General features: G+C 34.0%; 1 protein-coding gene across 1 annotated transcript; it reads right to left on the reverse strand.

The window, feature by feature from the left end:
- Positions 1 to 526: 526 nt before the first annotated feature.
- On the reverse strand, positions 527 to 16,586 carry LOC131850229 (zinc finger protein 91-like). The gene is made up of 7 exons (XM_059200399.1): positions 16,439 to 16,586; positions 14,464 to 14,744; positions 12,968 to 13,220; positions 9,045 to 9,962; positions 7,630 to 8,685; positions 3,948 to 4,871; positions 527 to 1,617 (listed from the first exon to the last, which is right to left on the reverse strand). Exons 1-7 carry the CDS (start codon positions 16,584 to 16,586, stop codon positions 527 to 529), a joined length of 4,671 nt encoding a protein of 1,556 aa, XP_059056382.1.
- Positions 16,587 to 19,195: the final 2,609 nt, after the last annotated feature.

Below are 19,195 nucleotides of genomic sequence, written 5' to 3' on the forward strand. Positions count from 1 at the left end.
TTAAAATCTAATTCATTTCAATCGGAATATCTACCATTTCAACAATTTCAACTACTATACAGCCGCTTCTATAAGTATTTTGCAAAAATGCAAATCTTATTTTTATTGCACACATCTATTTTGCAATTTTCGACATGTATCTTTATTGTCTTTTCATCACAACATAAGAAATAATACAGGTAGTAATATTGTTGAATTCTCGCATTAAACACTGTCTACAGCATAAAAAAGGTTCAATCATTATTAATTTACTGCATGGTCCTCATTTACATAATGCTCACAGTCATAGATAGATAGATGGAATGTAACATCATTGATAACTATATTACTAGAATAGAAGAAAATATGCACTCCTTAGTAAGTCGTGATTTGCCATAAAACGTAGTGATTACTTGCTCAGAGATTTATAATAGGTGTAGAGCCGTCGTAAATCTACGGTAGCATAAAAAGAAAACAATGTCACTTTTGCAGGAGTTTTACTATTTTTATTTTATAATAAACATAATTAATAATTACCTACATTACATTAATTCCACTTAGAACTGTCGTTTATTGTGGAATGATGAACTCTAATATGTAATTTTAAACTCGTCACTTGAACGAATGCCTTCCCACAATCTTTGCAAACATATCTCTTATCATTTGTATGTATTCTTCTATGAAATTCCAGGGTCTTCTTTCTCTGAAATGCCTTTTTACAGATTTCACATTCGAATGGCCTGGAATCATCATGCCTAACCATATGCCTCTTCAATAGTTCATTATTAAACACTTTAAAGCCACAAATTTCACATGTCACCGTCTTCTCCTTCAAATGTATCCTAGATTTATGCTGGACCAGTTTGCTTTTCTCTGTGAACATACGCGGGCATTCGTCGCAGTGGAATTGCGATGTTTGTACATTATGCACCAATGCTAGATGCCGCTTCCTCAAATATCTGCTGTCGAGGGTTTCTGGACATTTGGGGCATTTAATTCTCTTATGAACCCTCTCGTAATGTGTCTTCAAAGTATGTAGTGTGGGGAAAACATCCTCGCACTTGTTGCATTGGTTCTGTGTCCCAGAATGCGCATTTTTAATATGACTATCAACGTTTGCGCGCTTAATGAAGCCTCGGCCACATATCTCGCAAAGGAATGGACTAGATTTATGATGATATCGATGCGCATGTTTCAATAAAGGACCGAAAAACCTGAAGCTCTGCCCACAATCTTGACAAAACATGCCTTCGTCAGACAGTTTGAACGCGAATACCTGAGAGCTGACCTCCTTAATATAAGTCAAGTCGTGAGCAATAGCCGCATGTTCTAGAAATTCGTCTAAATTTTTTAATGGTTTCGGACAAGTTTTGCAAGCCATTTCTGATATGTCCAACTTTATAGTGCTGTTTTTTATGGAATTTCTGAGAACATTCTTCAATTTGGGATTTTGGTGTTCCTCTTTGGTGTGTTCCTTTAGCTTTAAACTGTCTATGAAGGTACTGCAGCAGAAGAAACACATATATTTGTTGGCGCACCATCGGAACGGCATTGCTGTTGTATCTTCTAATATAAACGTGAGAAGTCCGATCAAGTTGCGTCTAAGTTGCAGATTGCCAGCAGAACTGGGTGATGAGGCTGTAATTAAAAAATAATGTCTTAATAGATAGCAGGATGGATGCTATGAAATATTAAAATCAAATTAAATCAAAAATATATATTCATGTGGGACATTTTAGCCGCTCATGAACATCAAATGATGCGTAAAAGATGCTTAGGTATAATGGAGTAAGGTGTGAATAAGACAGAAGGATGTGTGAAAGAGTGAGAATGATGCGATATGGGAGTGAGTGGGAGTTAGTCGACGTTGGGACGAGAGTTGAAACGAGTAGTTAGATGTAATTAAGAAAAAAATAAAATAAAATCTGTGTATCAAGGTGTTAACAATATATACGTATCATATAAATAATAGTTTTTCATTCAAATTTAAAACATTGAACGTCATCTACACGTTGAATTAATTTTTCTTTCGGACTTCGTCCGCGTGGAATAACATTGAACAACATTTTTAATTATTTAGTTTAACGATGTAATATTATGTTATCTGTGGTTTAGCTATAAAAAGCTAAAGCAAAAAGTTTAATCGTTCTAACTTCAAAAATGACGGCTTTCCCTACAAACTGTCAACCCCTGTTTTATGATACATAGGTATGATAAAATATTTGAACGCTCTGCTGGACGGCCGACCGTTAAGAAATGTCGTTAATGAAAGAATAGAAATAGAAAGAAGAAGCTTGTTTTAAATGTAAAATATAATTAGTAAAATTTCTATGTAATTGTCCGTCTTTTTGCTTGTCGTATCTGTCTTGTCAATTGTCTCGTCTGTCCTAATCACGTCTTATAACCGGCCAGCAAGCAGTCCTGTCAAGGAGGCCACAACAATATTTAATAAAAAAAAAACTGAAATCATGAACTTTTCATTAATATTTTATTACCTTATTTTTATAATTAAATTCAAATAATAATTTAGAATCGTATCACAATATAATCATAACTTAAAAAACATGGCAAAATTAAATTATAATATATTTAAATTTACATTCAAATAATAAAACAATAACTTTTAGAATCGTATAACATTAATGGCCATTCCCGCTCAAATTTAAAATAACTTGTAACCAATTTCCAAAATTGAATATAATTTTCTGTCGAGTCAGAGAATAACAAACGACAATTGATAAATAGGAGGGGATTGTTAGTAATGTGGACTCATGACCTCATTATTGGCAATGTACCATGTCAGGTTGACCTCCACGCGGTTACCTTGGTAACCACGTGATAAATTCCTGGTGAATTTGTCACGATAGGCTAATTGACCTGACCTCATGTTCATCTTATCATCCTCCACTGGTGCCCCGTCCGCGTAAACCGGAGGGTGCATCATTCTATAATCATCCATAAAAAAAATCGATAAATAAATTAAATAATTGGTTACTCTATAAATTGTTTCTGTTCCTTAAACGAATTTTTAAGTACTTAATAATGTGATAATGTATATATTTATAATTGATCTATAAATATTTTGAATAATTTTAATGTTTGCACGCCTAATGAGGCAAATCATAATGAAACTTTATAATTTACAATAACAACACATGTAGTCCAATGTTTATGATAAAATAAATTAGATTTGATTTTGATAACATTTTAAAACGTTGGAACTTAATCTGTTCGGGGTACGAACACTGATTAGACTATCTGCTCTTGACAAAATTGCAATAGCATATGCTGGAGACCAATCTATTCTCCCAAATTAGAATTTAAAAATGAATTTGTGTTATTGTAAACATGTACAACATTATTTGAAAAGAATACGAGCTGAGTTTCTTATCAGTTCTATTCATCTCGAAAGCACTCCGAACTGACAGATTTGACATATCGTAAGTAATAGACCTACATGAATATTCTGAATTTTAATTTGAACGTTAAAAGTCAACACATATCTATGAATTCCGGTTAGCAGGCACACGAAAGACACAGACCGCTGACAGATCGTCATGATGTAATGATCCCATGGGATCTACCGGCGCTGAGGGCAGATGTATGCCACCATGTTTTTGCGTGACTCCGAGAGCATCCGTTTATTTTATTTTATTATTCAGTCTACTTTCAAATATTGTTTGCTGTATATGGTTAGCCATATAATTATAAGAAGAAAAATGTTTTCTTAAAGAAATACACAGAAATTATATTGTTAAATAAAGTATTTATATTCTATCAACATCGGATTTATTCAAATATTAATGAATCCCTTCACTCCGTCGATTTGCGCAAAATCTAATCTTCTTATACATTTTTTTAAACTTTTCACTAAATGATATTTCGCCTTGTTTAAGGTACCACCTATTATGACGTATGAGTTTTCAAATGCATTTTCAACGTCGGTTTCCTTTGGAACGTTTTCTTACATACATCACATTGAAACGGTCTGGCGTCGTCGTGACTGACCATATGGCGTCTTAAGGATTCCATATTGAATGCTACATAGCCGCATATCTCACACGTCATGTTCTTCTCCTTGAAATGTACTCTGCGTTTGTGCATCTGAAGTTTGTTATTCCTTGTGAATATCATTGAGCAGATATCACACGTTAACTGCACACTCTTCTGATCATGCACTAGTGCCAAATGACGCTTCTTTAGGTATCTGGTTCCTAAAACTTTTGGACACAAAGGACATTTCAATACATTTGTCTTGTGAATGTTTTCAAAGTGCGTATCCAACGCATATTTAGACGGAAAAGTTCTATTGCAAATTTTGCACTTTTGCTCGCGGTGTATCTGTTTTATGTGATTGTCAACATTTGGAAAATATTTGCCGCAAACTTCGCAAAGCGATCTCTCTGTTTGAAGGTTGACGTGAGTTTTATGGATATGGTACAGTAGTGTGGCGAAGTTTTTGAAGGTATCCTCGCATTCAGAACATTTGAGACACTCGTCTGACAATTTAAACTCGTCAAACAATTTGATTGTTGTTTCATTCATGACTAAATCGTGGTGTTCATTAATATGATTTAGATAGTCTTCGAAATTCTCAATCTCCATAGGACAAATAATGCAGTAAGCGTCTGAGAAGTCGAGTTTAGTTCTGTAATTCGTGTACATGCATCTAAGTAGAATCTCCTCGATTTCAACGTGAGTGTGACTTGTGAAATGCTCCTTCAGTTGCGAGCTCAGATCGAATACGTCGCAGCAGTAGAAGCACATGAACTTGCCTTTGTGCCATCTGAACGGCATGATTGTAGAGTTTTCAATTATAAATCTCAACAAAAGGGCAAACTCGATTTTTTTCTGTTTCTCATATTCTTTATCCGCGAACGCTTCAGGGTCTTCTGAAATGAAAAAACCGACGTCATTGTCTTAAATTTCTGCGTTGTTTTTTTTATCATCATCTGTATTGTTTTAAACGAACGAGAAGAAATGTCGCCTGATGCCTATGGAGGCGTTATGTGATCGTTGTTGATTTTCTTCTTGTAACTGGTCTGTTCTAATCACTACGACTCATATATACGGTTTATCGTTTTTAGTTACTCAACCATTTGGATCATAGAGGGGGCCTAAGGGGGTCGGATATTTAATATATAATGACCTTGTAATCCGACAAAGGACAGGTCCAGTGATAACTATGTTATATAATGTATATGTTGAAGTACTTATATATTACTTCATTCTGTATGTCAACTACTAAAAGATTCGTTATGAATTATCTAAAATATAAAATGTGTATGTATGTATATCTGTTGATGTAAAAAAAAATATTTTGATTCTAATGAACTAATGCTAGTTGGTAGTTTGTATTCATACATTTCAACTTAAAAATGTGAAGTTACAACAATTATTTAAAAAAGCAACACGCAAATTTCTTGTTCGTACTTCTTGATGCAGATAGCATTCCGAATGAGTGGTAGATGACTATTCAAAGGTGCTTATATTTTAAGTTTATTTGAATACAGATTTCTTTATTCTATTCTTCTATAGATTCTGGTAGTATTGTTCGCCGAAGGATTGCATTACTATTTATGTAATTCATACCGCGTAAGGTAGCTTAGTGCAGTTAAGTGCCGTATCTTAATATTTTTACGAGTGATGATGGGGGTGTCTAAGCCTGCACTATCCGTTCCAGTATTAATATAACATCTAACATCTAATATTCAGGATTATTTATTTATATGTTTAAACAGCATTACGACTTCAAAGTATCATGTAAAGTTCGTTCTGCGTTGCTATTCCAGGAGACTATAGTATATATATACTAGCTGTCCCGGCAAACGTTGTTTTGCCTTAAAATAAAAAAAAATTAGAGGTGGACTACCCCTAACATTGAGGGGGATGAAAAATAGATGTTGGCCGATTCTCAGACCTACTCAATACGCTCACAAAATTTCATGAGAATCGGTCAAGCCGTTTCGGAGGAGTATGGGAACGAAAACTGTGACACGATAAAATAGTATATATATATACTATAGTATTTAGCCTTATTACCCTGTATTGTCACTGAGATAAAGATTTTAAACGAAATATATCGTACAAAGTAAGCTGCTTGGCCAAATCTCTTTCGGTCGGTAATTCCAATGAAACGAATATGAATGATTGAGCTGTTTTATTCCATGTATTATATTACATACATTATATAACATTGGTTGTGAATTAAAATAACACCCGAACCTTTATTCATTACTTTTTTTTTATATCGTAACTTTTAATAATTTTTGGCGCGTATTTTTTTTCTTTCTGAAATCTAAACATGTAGGTACATGTAGGTGTACAATTATTATAAGCAACACTAATCAATTTCGTAGAAATATTGTACAATTATTCGTTTCAAAGAAGAATGTAGAACAAAAAATTAAATAAAATTTATATAAAAATCCATTTAAAAATATATTTTTTTATACTACTATGGTGGCAAACAAGCATACGGCCCATCTGATGGTAAACGGATCTTAATCACGTTACAACGAAAAGAACTAAATTCTATAATATTACATAAATATATTAAAGTACTTTTAATCATTATAAATTTGACAAATAAAACGAAAGGAATGCAACCTAATTAGTATATATATTGTCAAATCAATGTTTAAATTACGTGCCAAAATGAAAAATCGAATAGATAAAAAAAAACTATTTCAAATATCGATAATTGTTCTAAAAGTAAAGCAAAAGAATGTTAAATGTTCTGTTAAATTTTTCAACACACTTGCTCGTAAATTGAATTTAATTTCACCGGGTTTCGATATATAAAGCAGCTGATAATGGCTAATGGCAACACAAACCGGCAGAGACAAAAGAAGAGAAAAATAGCTGCTGATAAAAACGCGTGCGCTATAAATGCAAATAGTGAAGTAAAATTCCATAACCGCACCATGTACTATTTCTTTTTTTCAAATTTCGAATTTGACCGCCGCGTGGTGCCAGTCAGTTGTTAGCTGTTGATTTAAAAAAGTAAAATGGAGGGAAATGAACAATGTGCATCACAGTTTTATAGTTGATTTTATTTAAAATCAAGTGTGTTGAAAGACGTCGTACGATATACGTGCGTATAACACACTCGGCTCTATTACGCCCTCGCCTGCTGCTTTGGCTGAAATTCCGCCACGTGTGTTCTAACTATAATAACGCACTTATATCGTAATATACTATAAATGATTTATATATGCCTATAAAGTACCCAAAAGCTGTTAATACGAAGTATAAATTCATTATTTATTACATCTTGATCACCTTGTATTTATTGATGATCAACCCACAACAATAAATATAACATATATACAGCGCCATCTATTATTTCATTAACAAATTAAATCTAAAATTGTAGGTAGCTGTACAAATTTAATTATTTTAGTGTATTTCTCCCAGCTTTCTATTGCTTGATTGATCCATATTTAAAAACATTCTTTGAGAATGTCTCTCTAATTTCTCCAGGCGTTTGTATTTGAAACATTAACATACAAACAGATAAATAGACAGACATAAAGACTATGTTTATGTACAATATACACGTTTTCAAAGAGTTAACTGCAGTAACCACATACTTGCTTTACGTGATCGAATTTCGGTTGTGATGTATTTTTATATGAAGCTTCAAACTCGCGTATTGAACGAACGCTTTCTCACACAGTTTACATTTATATCGTCTATCATTTGTATGTATCCTGGTATGAATCATCAAGCCACACTTTCTAGGGAATCTCTTCTGGCAAGTTTCACATTCGAACGGTTTCAAATCGCTATGCTTCACCATATGCAACTTCAACAAACGACTATCGAAGAACTTATCGCCGCAGACATCGCAGACTACCGTCTTCTCTTTCAAATGTATTCTTCTATTGTGAGAGAGAAGGAGATGCTTATATCGAAACTTTTTGGGACAATCATCACATTTGAACTCTGAGCTCCATACGTTGTGAATTTTTGCTAGATGCGTATCTTTTTTATAAATGCTGTCTAATACATCCCCGCATATATTGCATTTACGTTCGTCTACATTATGAATTCTTTTCTCGTGATTGTCCCTACGGTGTACAGCAAAAAACTTCTTATCACAGTGTCTACATTGATACGTGCTTGTCGGATGGACGCTTTGGGAATGTCGACCCAAAGCTCCTTTACTCCCAAATCCGATACCACAGGTATCACAAATATAGTCTCTACGACTGTGTTTTCGATGAGTATGCAAAAGCAAGGGTCCAAAGAAGTCAAAATTCTCTTTACAAACCAAACATTTCATATCCCCATCAGATAGTTTAAAACAAATGATAAATTGCAGAACATCTTTGTTCAAGTCTACATCATGTTCTTTTATATGCGCGATCAAGTCTTCAAATTCATTTATCGGGTGATAACAAATTTTGCACTGCAGATCAGATATATCAAGTTTAACTAATAGTTGAGTTACACCCTTCTTAACACTTTTAGATCTGTTGACATTCTGATGATCAGTTGTGTGCATCCTCAAGTCAGATGCTTGTTGGTAACTGCTGTTGCAATAGAAACACCTATATTTGTTTCCGTACCTGCGGAACGGCATCGCTGTGGAATATTCTAATATCGTGTTTAGAGTTTCGCGTAATATTGTCTTTTTGTTTTCAGTTGATGTGCTCTTATGTGCTTGATCTTTTAGACGTAGCTTCTTCGTTTTCACGTCTGAAATAACAAAAATTTCGGTATGTAGTATATGTTCAATCACAATACTATGTACACATTTTTAAGAAAATACACTACTGTATTCGTAAGTGGTGGACGTTTAAATATATTTGCGAAGTCTATTTTCAGTTTTATATTAAGTATATTTACAGCATTCGTAAATGTAGATACCTAAAAGTTACAGCTCTAAATTTGCATTTACACCTGTGGCGTCGTTTCCACTTTTATAACTTTCTCATGTATATTAGTGTAATGTTGACGCATTGTTTTCTTAGTTTTAAACGCTTTATCACATAATGTACACTTGAAATTTTTCACGTTGCTGTGTCTCATCATGTGAACTTGAAGTCTATGCTCACCGAAACCCTTCCATCCGCAGATTGCGCATATAGCGTTCTTTTCCTGCAAATGAGTCTCTCGGTAATGTCTCATCATTGTACTTCTAAAGACAAAAGTTTTAGGGCAAAGCTCACATTTGATTTCCTCTCTCTTCTTGTGCACAGTCATCATATGCAATGATCTCTTATAGTGCGTTTCGAATAAGTCTGTGCATACAAAACACTTGTATTTCTTGTTATGCGCATTCTGCATATGCGTCCTCATTCTATGTATACCATTTATATTTTCCCCGCACACTGAGCAGACAACTTTCTTTCTTCCATGCTCTTTATTTCTATGATTTCGTAGATTTTGTGTGTTACGGAAATGCTGTCCGCATATATCGCACAGAATCTGCGAGCAACCTTTGTGGTCTCTATTTGTGTGAATTAACAAATGCCCAAACGTACTATAAACTTTGTCACATAGCACGCACGCTGCCGATATATTGTACAACTTGAATGGATTCATGCAAAACCCTATATCTTTGTTAAACGATATATCATGAACGAACATCAAATGGTCTATCAAACTGTAGAAGTCCGTTATATTTTCTGGGCACAGTTTACACGTCATGTTGGTTATGTCTACAAAAACTATCGGCTCCCAATAAGTCTTCATCGTTTTCATAATCTCATCATAGTTGTTACCGTGTACAATTTCATTGTGACTTTTAAGATCCTTCGGCTCTCTGAATACGTCGTAACAATAGAAGCACCTGAAAGAACTTTTAAGCCATCTGAAAGGCATTACGGTCGAATTTAACAGTACTTGGATGACATTCTGTCTCATTATGTCCTGTCTTTGCTTTGCAGATAGCTCTTTGCTGCTGGCAGTTGGGAGATCGCCGAGAATTTTGTCCTCTCGCTTTATATCTTCGCGTATTCTTTCGTTTTTTCCTGAAATTAAAATTGTCTTCTTAGAAGCTGTTCATGAGTACAATGCATGTCTTTTTTCAAGTGTGCTTCGTTATTTATTTGATTAATGAGTTCTTCTAATCTTTACAAATATGGGATGTAATTAGTAAAGGTATATTGTTAATATTTCGATCATTGAATTTAAAATTTAGTTTAATGGGCGATCAAGTTTGCTGGGCGTCTTTATTATCATTAAAAAATTGTGATTTAGAAGAATTGAAGCGAGGTTTAGTAGAAGTAATTAATTTCATTAATTATTACATCAAAATTAACACAAAGTAAATTAAGTTTGCTTCATAATCTACAAAGCAAATGTTTACTATGATTTTTTACTTATTTGAAAAGTTATCCAAAATAATATGTAGGGACATGTAATGCGTAGGATTGAAGAGAATTATTTCATGAAAGTTTTACATATGAATGTGGATGATTATAAGGGTAGAGGAAAGCCAAAAAAGAAATGGATGGACTGTGTGAAAGATGACATGGTAAAAAAGAGAGTAAATAACGAGATGTCTGCCAACAGGGATGAATGGAAGAGAAAAACATTATGCCGACCACAAATGAATAGGATAAGGAAGAAGCAGATATTAAATTATAATATAAAAAATAAACTTTACAATATAAAAAAAAATAATATATAAAATAAACTTTGTTCAAGTTATCATCATACAAAAATGTGGAATAATAACTGATATTTAATGATATTTAAAAAATAATCAAAGACAATTCACACAGAGCCATCTAGGCTCAAGCTAAAGCAGAGCTTGTGTTATGGATACTAGACAACTGATATAAATATGTAGATACATTTTCCAATCCGGCTGCGCACGGATTCATAATAAATCTTTAAATTTTCCAGATTGTTCTATACTATAACACGCATGTACATACATATAAACCTTCCTCTTGAATCACTCTATCAACTGCTAAAAATTGCATTGCAAATCCGTTGTATAATTTAAAAGATATAAGCGAACAGACAACGACAGCTCTTTCTCTCTCTCTTTGTTTTATACTATGTAAAGATATAGAAATAGATCCAGACAAATACAAATAATCATACACATGAATATAATATATGTGTGTGCACCGTATGAGAAATCAGACCCGCGACCATCGAAAGTAAAGCGGTATTCTAAATCGCTAGATCACCGAGGTCGTCAAATTAAAAAAAATCAATGGAAAACTAAAAAAAATGTTTTGATTGAATTTTAAACAAAATGTAAGTTTATTATAATACTAAAATATATAATAATATATAAAAACTGTATGTAATACATATAATAATTAGACATGATCCAGCAGACTTTTTTGTGGGTAATGACAAGTAAAATAGAATACTGTTTATTTATCTATTCTGACCCCAGATCATTATAAATAAGTAATATAAAAAATGGGGTCATTATTCCCGTATCTAACAAGCCCCAGGCGTGAAAATTGATTATGATTGTCGTATATACCACAAGGATAGACATAGATTATCTTTTACTTAAAAAGCAGACGAAGACTCGAATAAAAACAAGTGTTGCCATAAAATAAAAATACAAATCAAATTTAAAGTAAACCTTTATTATATTTTGACTAATATACGTTACGTCACATCCAACTTTGAACTATATTACATTAATAATAAACAGCATTATTCCATAACTAAGAATACCGTTAGAAAATAAAGTATTATGAAAATCGGTCCACAATTGACAAGTATATCGATGTACATACATCCTTAACATAGAACCTGCGCCTGTTATGGAGTTGATAAAAAACTAGACTATTAGCAAAATCATAGACCTAATTTAGTCGCAGCCATTAAAACCAAGCAAGTAAACACAATCCTAAATGAAATTTAATTCTTTAAAACTAAAGTCGATTTTCCGGTGCTATTCTTTACTGAGTTAATACCGTTTTATTTAGCATTCTATTATATAAACAATAGATTTTTTAAAGAAACTAGTGGTCGCCAAATGTACAAAATTCGATCATAATTAATTTATATATTTGTGAATTTATTATGGTTAAGTTTGACATTTAATCAGATCATAGACAAATAATATTAAAGACAAAAAATAGTAATCTGTTCTTAATTTGACTATAGAGATTTAAGAATAAACAAAATGATGTGTGGTATTGTGTGTAATGCTTTTTTATTGATTTAATATATTTTCATGCTTAATTTTAAATAAATATTAGCATTCTGAAATTTCATATTACTCTGCACGAGAAATTTTCGTAAACCCCTTTTTACGCAGTTGTTTACAAAGTGTTTCCTTCATTTATTAAATTAAAGGAATTACATTAGTATAATGCTTTAATATCTAAAACACCATTTTTAATCTATACTATCATCCATTCATAAGTTACGTCATAATTTTTTAATGTCATTCTACATTTAACTAGTCTGACAGACTGACGGCCCACCTGATAGTAAGTGGTAATCATTTATATACATAAACGGCACTATGAACATCACGTTATCATGTGACGCTCGAGATACCGCCAATGGGTGGCCATTCATTCCAGAGGACAAAGATGTATGCCTGTATCCTGTAATTTCACGGCTTAATCTGACCTTAAAACCGGAATACAGCTTACAAAGCAGGCTGTTTGGCGACTGAAATAAATAAGATTGAGCTATATATAATAAAGAAATAATCCTAGACAATTAACAGAGCGCCAGTCCCAGTAAGCAGAGCTTGTGTTATGGGTACTAGAAAACTAATATAAATGGCATAGATTTTTTTTGTAAATACATACATAATATACATAGAAAACACCCAGAGTGATACAAACAATAATACTCATGAATACAAATGTTTGCACCGTGCGAGGAATCGAACCGTAGGAAGTAAAGCGGCGTGCTAAACCGCTAGACTACAGAAGCCGTCGCATATGCTGACAATTTTCGAAAGTCTACTTCGGTTGAACATTCAATGCCCTTCTTCACACCATATCAGGATGTCGTCGAGTTATGTGGTATTTCAAACTCGTGCTTTGGACAAATGCGTCTCCACACGCTTTACAAACATGCTTCCGAACGTCCATGTGAATCATTAGATGGGTCTGTAGACTCTTTTTCCATTTGAACGTCTTCCCACAGTATTCACACTTGTGAGGCCTCTCTCCAGTATGTTTAACCTGATGCACTTTCAAATGATAAGATGTTGCAAACTTGTATGGGCAATCGGGACATTGAAATTTCTTTTCGCCCATATGTATTTTCCTCTGATGCCACATGACCTGTTGAAGTTATTGATTGCAGAATGATTTGACACAAATCTAGTTGGAAGACATTTTTTAATAATAATCTTGAACAATGCACACTGCGCTAATCCCAAGCTCACTAGAGCTTGTGTTATGGGTACTAAACAATTGATAGAAATACTTAAATACCTATACATTGTAAATAAACTGGCTTTTAAAAAAAAAGTAATTCAATTGAGATTCTTGCCAGTTCTTCTCAATTGGATCTATATACCGAAATGGACGGTAGGGAAAAAAATTATAATGTAAAAACTTGACATTCATAAGCGGCTAAAATGTCCTACATGAATAAATGATTTTTGAATTTGAATAAATACATACATAACATACATGGAAAATGTGAGTATCGATAGACTGTACAAGCTCTCTATAGTTTAGGTGTACATAACGCTGTGTGAATTATTCTGGATTATTATTATGGACAGTATAATAATACTTAAGGCAAAACGAACTTTATTAATTCGGCCCAAAAATTTGAAGGAAAATCTTGATAAAATATATCTACTAAAAGAGTTTCACTATTTTCAAAATTAGTTATCCTTTACTTGTATTAAGAGCCTCTGGTAATTTACTAGTCACCCACTTAGATAGAAAAGTCATTAGTTCAAGTCTGACCGGCACTAAAGAATTTATCAATTTATATTTGACTGATACTGGAACCACTCCATGTGTTTCCCAGTGTTTTCTCTAGTCTGAGAGGTTGCGATACTCTAGCCCTTTGAAACCTGTGATTTTCTTTTACCTCCTCTGAATTTTAATTTGTATCTAACCATTAGAACGATTATTATCTATGGACTGTTTTCGGAAATCTGCCACTACCTACGTTTTTTAAGTTATAGGTAGATATTTAGGTGTCTAGTAGATAGGGAGGCTATTTGATACGAGTCACGAGAAGCAAATAATTATGGAAAAATTATTAATATTGTCGCTCAAATATCAATGAATGGAAAGAGCTATAAGAGAAGACAAGGCACGACCGGAGACTACAAAGTAACGTAAGGAATTAGTCGTACGCCGAATATGCACCCCCATTTTGCCTTTCGGTTGTTCTATTGTGTTCTTTTCTTATATAAAAATGGATAGCATACGGTTCACAAAGCTTTCAAAATTGTAACTCACGTCTGTATCCTTCAGGTCTGAAAGGGCTAGAGATATTAGTCTAACAATAAATTGCCGGATAAGAACTATATTTAGTACCGATTTCGTCAATGATTCTAACCTGATTTGGAAACGGAAATTTTTTCCCGCACACATTGCATGTTGGCCGCGGAACACCATGAGCTTCCTCCAAATGCAACGCCCGCTTATATGGCTCAACTTGCAACCCGCAGCGATTACACGAATGAGTTTTCCGCCCCAGTTTTAAATGCACTGTCACATAATGCTGTCGGAAAAGATTTCGTCCCTCGAATTTGCGATTGCACGTCTTGCATATGAAGAGTTTCAGCCCGTCACCGACGTCTTTGACTGTGTATTGGTTGGCGACATTCGGTTTATTCCCTAGAAAAGAAAGACAGACGTGAGTTGGACGGGTTGAAACGTGGATATTGCGTAGTAATGGGAAATTTCTACTTTATTTTGTTGGGCATTAAATGAAAAAGAGCCGATCGTTTGGCTATGTAACGCTCGTTCGAGTAAAGTCGGCTCGAGTCAAGTAAAGGCCCTCGTATATTTCCGATAAGAGTCATTCGAATAGCACATTAATGGCTACCCTTAAAAAAAACGATAATCGAACGGCGTCACCGACACGCAAAGTCTGGAGTTCTTTGCTAAACCTGAAAATGTGAGCTCAGGCTAATAGAATTATACTCTCTAATATTATAGCCGGTACTGATATACTAACCTCGCTGTTACTGGCAATTTGTCCGTAGTAGTTTTTTATATGACTTATATTCTTTTTTTATACTTCATTTTTTGTTTGTGACAATATTACATATTGCATATTCTTGAAAATATTTTGTTTTTTGTTCCTGGGTCACTCGCTGCATTAAAGTATTTAAGTACACAAGTTTTTTTGACCGCAGAAAAGTGGATAAGAGGGATAAAACCCCGCCAAAAATCAAGAAGAAAATTGAAGATATTTAGCGGTCTTATGAAGCATTCTCCCACAACTCCCGGCGGCAGTAAATTGCCATAGAATGCGACTATTCGTACCAACTGTTATAATAATAGCCACTAGATGGCTTGGTTTTATAGTTGTCATATTCATTGATGAATTTGTTGTAAATCTAACCATTGACCAACTACATTTGACTAAATTGGTGGCGCTTTTCATAGGTTATTTTTAATTATTCACAATGATTGTTTGTATCGGTCTGGGTGTTTCTATGTATAATATATATGTATTTACGAAAAAAAAATCTATGTATTTGTATCAATTATCTAGTACCCATAACACAAGCTTTAGCTAGCTTAACTTGGGTCAAGATGGCGCTGTGTGAATTGTCCTGAGATTATTATTATTAGATAGATAGATAGATAGATAATAGTTTTTATTTGTATCTTAGTACACACATACAGGCTTAATTATAACATCAAATGACAAGTACCTACAATATAACAATTCAATAAAGGGTAAACCTGCATGTGTGTGCTACAGCAATATTACTATTTGACGGTTTCGTTTTACCATTTATATTGGTCTAGGTGTTTTCTATGTATATATGTATGTATTTACACATCTAAGTATACCTACCAACAACACCAACTCTGATTAGCTTGGGACTAGATGGCGCTGTATGAATTGTTCATGGATGTTATTATTTCAGATAGGGTAGTCAGAGAGATGTTATCTGTCAATGTTACGGTAAGCACAAAACTTGATTTATCCAGATTTCATTTGTTACATGAAATCCTTAGTAACAATTAGGAACGGATCTACCTAAGGGCTTTTTGGGCTGCAACTCAGGGCCCCCAGACCGCACTGACACGATATTTAGAATATAAAAAATTAAATAGAATGAGAAAAAAGCTATCATAAGGTTGGCAACCCTGAGATCAATCAACCCATGCAAGTGCGCGTCTATCGAAAGGAACGGAGAATTTCTTGTCGCTTGTTTTTGGTCGGTGTATTTTTTTAGTTGAGTAATATAATTAGGTAGGTCTTGGACTAAATCTACTTAGGGCCTTCTAAGTAGATTTAGCTCAGGGCCCCACAAATTCACGATCCGCCATTCATTCTTCTGATTTGATACGTTCCTCACAGAATTCCACGTTGTGGTCATTATGTAGTGTAGGCGACAGCTCGTCATTTGTATCTACTGGTTGCCATTCTGATACACTCGTGGACCGCCTATCGTAGCTTAAACTTGGTCGGTCGGATCGGAGCGGGTAGAGGATCATTAACCTCAAAACCATCAATAGACCATTAATTTTTATTGTTTCAATAAGTAAATTTTTGTTTAAACGTGTTGGTAATTTTATTTTAGCTAAATAGTTTGTTCTTTTCAATCATGTTTCTATTTTTGAGGCACAAATAATTTGTATGATATGTTCTTATACAAATTCAGAGTGAAAATGTTAAATGATTGTTGAGTACAGTACAATCATTCAATCTGTATACTCACTACCTACCTATATAATACAGGAACAAGTAGCGACACCTCATCACTTCATATATAACACTACAGTGATGAGGTGATAACCATCGCACTTCAGTAATAATACAAGGCATCGACGAGGGAGTTTGAAAATAATAATAGGATATAGATATACATTTTAATGTTCATTTTTACAGTTGAGATCTTTTGACCTATCATTTAGAAAGAAGAAAGAAAGAAAAATATTTTATTCAGTGCAATGTAAAAAATACAATATAAACAACAAACGAAAAAATAAAAGAGCAAATAAAATGTACATATAATTAAACTTAATTTACCGTGTATTTACATATAAAATATTGACAGGATTTTGGTCTTTTACTTTATACGTGGTCGCCTCTGTTGCACCTATTTCTGCCCCCAAGCAACTTGATTTATAAGCTGTTACGGTTGAAGGGTGAGATATGGCAGTGAAATTATAGAGTACGCGGACATGACACCATTCGATTCCGCGACTCCAGCAGATGGATGAACGACATCTTATGCTACCTTTACATTCAGACGCTTCCCCTGCCACTCGCGCTGCCGGAAATATTACCGGACGACAACTGAGCGAGGGCTGAATGCAAAAACACGCTGCCAGTCCTTTGACTCGCGCACGAAAAACCGACAATCGAGGGAGCGCGAGTGGCAGAGCCAATGGCATGGGAAGTGTTTACACTCTCGCGCTGCTCACTTCCCTGCTCACTCGGACTGAGTGTAAATTGGGCATTAGAGTAAAGGCATGACACTAAGCTGTCGTACAACAAGTAAAGAGCGTCATATGTAACGTTATGTTCATATAGACTTATACCTATTTTACCTTTATGTCTTCACGGTTGGCAATCGCCATCAGGAAGGCCTTAAGCTTGATTGCTATTTCAATTACATAAAAAGAAGAAATAAGTCCTAAAGTTACGTATCATATGATGTCAGATCTATGAAATGCAAATGACTAGACATAGATAAATGTATTTATGACGACTATAACTGCTAAATGTTTGCTGACGATAAGACTGCCAAATATTTGTATCACATAAATGATTTGAATTTAATAGAACCTTACTTAATAGACAATATCTTGCACAAAACTTCTTCAAACTAAAATCGTTATGCTCGGACAAATTTCTCACCGATACATAACATACATAAATAGGAAATATAGAGTGGCATACACCCAACGGTGGGTTAGCCCACCCTGATAAAGACGAAAAGTATAAAATGAAGGACTGTGAACTAGAATAAATTTCATTTCCATTGGGACAACATCAATCACTGTATTCGCACAACCAGAAAATTTTTACTTCATATCCCGGCTCATTTGTCCGGATTCGTCCACTATTCTTTCGCAATTCAGGCAATCAAACTTTGGAATGACTTACCTCTTGATATCAAAACTGCTACGAATAAATTTTCTTTTAAATGTAAACTACTGGAATATTATCTGAATTTATAACTTTCTCTCTTCTCTGAGTTCTCTTTTTTTTCCATTTAACTCTCTTTAGTTCTGTGACTGTCAGAGTATTTGGTATATATTTAAGTTTATTGCATATCTTATATATAAAATTCTCGTGTCAGTTTTCGTTCCCATACTCCTCCGAAACGTCTTGACCGATTCTCATGAAATTTTGTGAGCGTATTGAGTAGGTCTGAGAATCGGCCATCATCTATTTTTCATCCCCTTAAATGTTAGGGGTAGTCCACCCCTAATTTTTATTTTATTTTAAGGCAAAACAACGTTTGCCGGGACAGCTAGTATATGTATATAGGTATCATATTTGTATATATTTATGTTATATATTATTGTATGTCTTAAGTATATATATTGTATATATTTTTTTTGTTCTGTTTATATTTTGTTGCATTTTGTTTACGTTTATAATTTTGCACTGCCAAAAATTATTCTCTGCACCACCTATGGTTGACTGTTAGAAAATGCCGCATGGTGTTAAGTCCGCCAAATGTACTGTACTATATATTATACTGTGTGCATTAAAGTTAATAAATAAATAAAAAAATTAAAAAAATTCTTGGTAGTTGGTAGTGATAGTTTTTACATCTAAAAAGGGAAACCTTGGAAATCGTGATAAATTCCTGGTGAATTTGTCACAATGGGCTAACTGACCTGACCTCATTCTCATTTTATCATCCTCCACTGGTGGCCCGACAGCGTAAACCGTTAGCGCAGGCAGGTGCACCATTCCATTATTATTAATTAAAAAAAGGAGATGAACTGTGATCAAAAATGATGAAGATGTGACATGCAAAAACTTGCATTATTGCCAGCTAGTAAATATGTATATTAATTTTAATTTACTATGTTACTACAGTTATGCCAATTGGATGGGAAGCCATCTGAGAGGCTGGTGTGTG

Source organism: Achroia grisella, unplaced genomic scaffold (assembly GCF_030625045.1).
Source record: "Achroia grisella isolate CSIRO2021 unplaced genomic scaffold, CSIRO_AGI_Agris_v1 utg719, whole genome shotgun sequence".
Taxonomy (NCBI): Eukaryota; Metazoa; Arthropoda; class Insecta; order Lepidoptera; family Pyralidae; genus Achroia; species Achroia grisella.